General features: G+C 36.9%; 1 protein-coding gene across 1 annotated transcript; it reads left to right on the top strand.

Annotated features, from left to right (window-relative positions):
* Nucleotides 1-1,283: 1,283 nt before the first annotated feature.
* Nucleotides 1,284-2,216, top strand: LOC308417195 (olfactory receptor 5P53; the record flags this gene model as incomplete). The annotated part of the gene is made up of 1 exon (XM_080912350.1): nt 1,284-2,216. The coding sequence occupies one exon, from the start codon at nt 1,284-1,286 to the stop codon at nt 2,214-2,216; it is 933 nt and encodes a 310-aa protein (XP_080768476.1).
* Nucleotides 2,217-5,371: the final 3,155 nt, after the last annotated feature.

Raw genomic sequence — 5,371 nt, 5'->3', positions numbered from 1 at the left:
TTAGTATCATGTTGGTTGAGGTATTTCTAGGATTACTAGGTGTGGCAGTTAACAGTTAAAAAGATTAGTATCTGAAAAGAATAATGATCAGTTATGGTCTACATATTCAGGGATTATCATGCTGTCTCAAAAGTTATGCAGGTTAGGATTAATAATGTAAGCCAATTTCTTATGTTCTTATATTTCAACTTTAACTAAATGTGGGATTGTTAAAATATATTTAATTTGGGCATACTAGCTAAAAATACAAAAGCATGACCAGAGTCCTGGCCACATTGCTAACAGATAAGACATGAAGATGTGAATTGAAAAAAAAAAAGCTAAACTTGCCTTAAATATTCTTAGGCTATCATATAACCTTTAATAGCCATTCACTCCCAGTTTTCATATCTAATATAATATTTTTGTACTATTATATGAAACATTTTGGGATTTAATCTTAGACTACACACCTCTAAAAATCCTGAAGCTAAATTTGTAATCAGATAACATCTGAGACCTAAACAAAGATTTTTCCACTATTGCTATAATATATTTACCTGATGTTTCCACAAATATATTGGTAAGTGACAAGTTATGATATTCTTTTAGGAAACTATAAAAATCCTTATAAAACTGTTGTCACATAAGGTAATGGTAGTTGGAGCAAACTGACTCTATGCTCCTGGGCTATGATCACTCATATTTGACTCTTGAGTTTACTAGTTCTGTGCCTTTGGGTTGATAGATAGGTTTTTATGTTAACAAAGCCATAGAGCTGAAAAATAAATGATATGCAATTGTATTTTATTATATGCAGTACAACAAAAAAGTCAAGGAAGCCTCCCAAGTTGAAGACAGGGAAAGTTAAATAGTATTGCTCAGATATGAAGCACAGGAGGAGTGGTTGAAGAAAAGCATTAGCTTGGTATGGGAACACAGTGTGAGAGGTGTATGTAGGAATACCCATAAATCATTAGTACCACAAGAATAAATATATTATTTGAATTTATGAACCAGGACCATTCTAGAGAGATATTAATAGTGAAGTACTGAGTAGTAACTTTAAAGAAATAGTACATAGGGGAAAAACAAGTGATGGAGAGTTAGGATCATTAGTCTCATTTTATTCACAGAGTGAGGGACAAAACCACATTTTCAAGAAAAAGGTATTTATGTGCTGGGTAGAAGATATAACCATGATTAAGTATGAGGGCAATCAAAGAAATCCAGCAATGTGCAAACTGAGAACATTATAAATGAAATATTTTAATTTCCTTCAACAGAAACAATTCACACAAGAGATGGAGGCTGGAAACAACAACACTGTGACAGAGCTAGTCATCTTGGGACTAACAGAGGACCCTAAGCTGTGTATCATCTTTTTTGTGATATTTCTAGGAGTATACATGGTCACTTTAGTAGGCAATATCAGCATAGTCACATTGATAAGAATTTCCTCCCAGCTGCACACACCCATGTACCTCTTCCTCAGTCACCTGGCTTTTGTAGACATTTTATATTCAACCTCGGTCTCAGTTATAATGCTTATGGAGCTCCTTGGGCATGGGCTAGCCTTACCTGTAGCTGCTTGTGCAGCTCAGCTTTGTATTACAGTGTCATTTGGGTCAGCTGAGTGCTTCCTACTGGCTGCCATGGCTTATGATCGCTATGTCGCAATCTGTTCACCTCTTCTCTATTCGGCACTCATGTCCTCTAGAGTCTGTTATCTACTGTTGGGAATGTCCTATGTTGGTGGCAGCATGAATGGCTGGACATTTACTGGATGTTTGTTAAGTTTATCCTTTTGTGGACCAAATAAGATAGATCACTTTTTCTGTGACTTCTCCCCTTTGCTGAAACTTTCGTGCTCAGATGTCTCCATTATTGGAATCATCCCCTCTATCTCTTCTGGCTCCATTATTGTGGTGACAGTTCTTGTAATAGCTGTTTCCTACATCTACATCCTCATCACCATCCTGAAGATGCACTCCACTGAGGGCCGACACAAGGCCTTCTCCACCTGCACCTCCCACCTCACTGCAGTCACTCTCTACTATGGGACTATTACCTTCATTTATGTGATGCCCAAATCAAACTACTCTATTCAACAGAACAAGGTGGTATCTGTATTCTACACAGTTGTGATTCCTATGCTGAACCCCCTTATCTATAGCTTGAGAAACAGGGATGTAAAGGATGCTCTGAGAAAGACAATTGTCAGAGTATATACATAGATTCTCTTGAATTCCAGAAATTTTTGGAGATTTTCATTACCCATGACACACTGATTATTTATAACACAATAACTGATTGCTTGTTATGAACTCCTGTTTAATGTCAGACTAAATTTTAGTTTCTTTTTATGTGAACTCACTTAGTCACAATAACAAATATATAGTGAGGTTGTTTTTGTTTTGTTTTGTTTTGTTTTGTGTGTGTGTGTGTGTGTGTGTGTGTGTGTGTGTGTGTAAATTGCCTGAGCAAAGACAGGAAGTGGATTGCCTATATATTTGTGAAGATAAGAATTGTTGGTATGTAAGTAATTGGTCTCTAGAAATCTGTAGTTTCTACATTTAATTTTGTAATGAATCTGTGAGACTGGGTATTATAAATTTCTCTGTTTGTAGATAATAAAAATGGCTTTTGGAGAACTAGGATAAGTTTTACAGAGGAGTGTGGACTCAGCAGTGATCCTGTACATCATACACTACTGGACACTCCAGCACAACCTGTATAATGGTGTCAGCACTTCTGTCTGATAAAGATGTGTTGAGAGTTATCAATCTTAAGTTATTGTTGAGTCAACCTTTCTAATAAGGGTTATGCTAATATTATCTAAATTATATAAATCCAAGAGGAAAAATAATCTCCAAAAATAAAAAACCAGATAAATAATCACCTTTTTAGTAAATAGGGCCTTAATAAAATACTTACAAGATCTGGCTTGAGTTTTAGCCGTATTTACAAATACATGTAAAAACAGAGTCTTTGAAGTGATGTAAGCATTGGTACTTGAAGAGTGGTAGAAGGGATATTTAACGATCTGTTTGTTATTGTTACTTCCTGTGCAACCATCTTCATTCTGCCAGTAAATATCAGAGAAAAATTAGAAGTTATAAAAAATATACTTACTATCTTGGAATGACCTTTACATTCTTCCTGTGGACGAGATTTACTTTAACCAACCTGATCATCAGAATGAGACTGGAAAGATAGAGTTTTGTTAGGTCATGGGATCTCTATAACAAATACTGGAAAAATAACAATGTTAGAAAATAAGATTTAGACTTCTAGTCAATTTCTTAGTGTAATGGGATTAGAGTTACAAAGATATAGAGCTATTTATAAATTTCAGCAAGATAGAAAATACTTAATTGCTGATACCATGAAAGTTCATAGAATTTTCTTTTTTTAATTTTAATTTTATTTGATTTTTTATTGGATATTCTTTGTATTTACATTTCAGATGTTATTACCTTCCACCAATCACATCCCCTCTTCCATTGCCTCCATGAAGGTGCTCCCTCTCCCAATCACCCTCTCCTACCTCAGCTCCTTGGCATTTCCCTACACTGGGAGAATGAGCCTTCACTGGACCAAAGGCCTCTCTTCCCACTGATACGAGAAATTGCTATCCTCAGCTGCATATGTACCTGGGGCCGTGGATCTCTCCATGCAAACTCATTGGTTGGTGTTTTATGAAGATTTCTACTGAAGACTGGAAGCTACTAGGATAAGTTAAATGGAAATGAGATAATATTGTTCTGCATTTTAGATTTTTACTATATAATTTTATTTACTATAAAGAAACACTATTAAGAAAATTGAATAAAGTTGAACAACTTGATCTAAAATAAAGATAATAAAGAGTAAACATTTCTTATGTGGTTGGCAACAAGGAGAGAGAAAGAAGAGTTAGGAAATCCTCTATGGTCCAGCTTCAGTGATGTGTTGAGAGCAACTTTTGGGTATATGCCCAATATTTGCATAGCTGGTTCTTCAGGTATAATTATTTTCAATTTTAAAAGGGACCACTCAATTGATTTCCAGAGGTTTTGTACCAGCTTGGAATCCTACCAGCAATGGAGAGGTATCCCTTTTTCTCTGCATCCTCACAAGCATCTGCTGTTACCTGAGTTCTTTTCCTTTATTTTTATTAGATATTTTATTTATTTACATTTCAAATGTTATCCCCTTTTCCACTTGTCTTTCCAAAACTCTCATAACCCATTCTCCCTCCCCCTGCTTCTATGAGGGTGCTTCTCCACACAACCACCCACTCTCTCCTGCCTCCATGCCCTGGGATTCCCCTACACTGGGGCATCAAGCCTTCCAATGAACAATGTCTGACCGGGCCATCCCCTGCTACATATACTGGGGCCATGGGTCACTCCATGTGTAGTCTTTGGTTGGTGGTTTTGTCCCTGGGAATTCTGGGGTTTCTGGTTGGTTAATATTGTTCTTCTTGTGGGGGTTTCAAACACCTTTAGCTCTTTAGTCCTTCTCTAACTCCTCCACTGGGGACCCTGGTGCTCAGTCCAATGGAAGGCTTTGAGCATTTGTCTCTGTATTGGTCAGGCTCTGGTAAAGCCTCTCAGGAGACAGCTATTTCAGGCTCCTGTCAGCAAGCACTTCTTTGAATCAGCAGTATTGACTGGGTTTGGTGACAGCAAATGGGATGGATTCCCAGGTAGGGCAGTCTCTGAATGGCCTTTTCTTCAGGCTCTGTTCCAAGCTTTATCTCATTTTTTCTACCTTGAGTATTTTGTTCCTCCTCCCAAGAAGGACAGAAACATCCCCACTTTGGTTTTTCTTCTTAAGCTTTATGTGGTCTATGCATTGTATCTTTGGTATTATGAGCTTTTGGGCTAATATCCACTTATTAGTGAGGTCATACCATGTGTGTTCATTTATGTTTGGATTATTTCATTTAGGGTGATATTTTTTAGTTTCATCCATTTGCCTGTGAATTTCATGAAATCATTGTTTTTAATAGTTGAGTAGTACTCCATTGTGTAAATGAACCATATTTTCTGCATCCATTCTTATGTTAAGGGGCTTCTGGGTTCTTTCTAGCTTCTGACAATTATAAATAAGGCTTCTATAAATATAGGGGAGGACGTGTTTATGTTATGTGTTAGATATCTTTGGGTATATGTTCAGTAGTGGTATAGCTAGGTCTTTAGGTAGAACTACTTCCACTTTTCTCAGCAACCATTTGATTGATTTTCAAAGTTGTTTTTACATGTTTGCAGTTCTACCAGCAATGGAGAAGTGTTCCTCTTTCTCCATATCCTTGCCAGCTTCTTTGCCCTCATAAAGGCAAAGGGTAAGAGGGAGAGAGAAGATGGGATGGGGGTTGTAGATGGTTAACTGGGGAGGGAGATAT

The sequence above is a fragment of the Micromys minutus genome (assembly GCF_963924665.1).
Source record: "Micromys minutus genome assembly, chromosome: 2".
NCBI lineage: Eukaryota > Metazoa > Chordata > Mammalia > Rodentia > Muridae > Micromys > Micromys minutus.
Note: the sequence above shows the minus strand (reverse complement) of the source record. Positions and strands in the feature narration are given on the sequence as shown.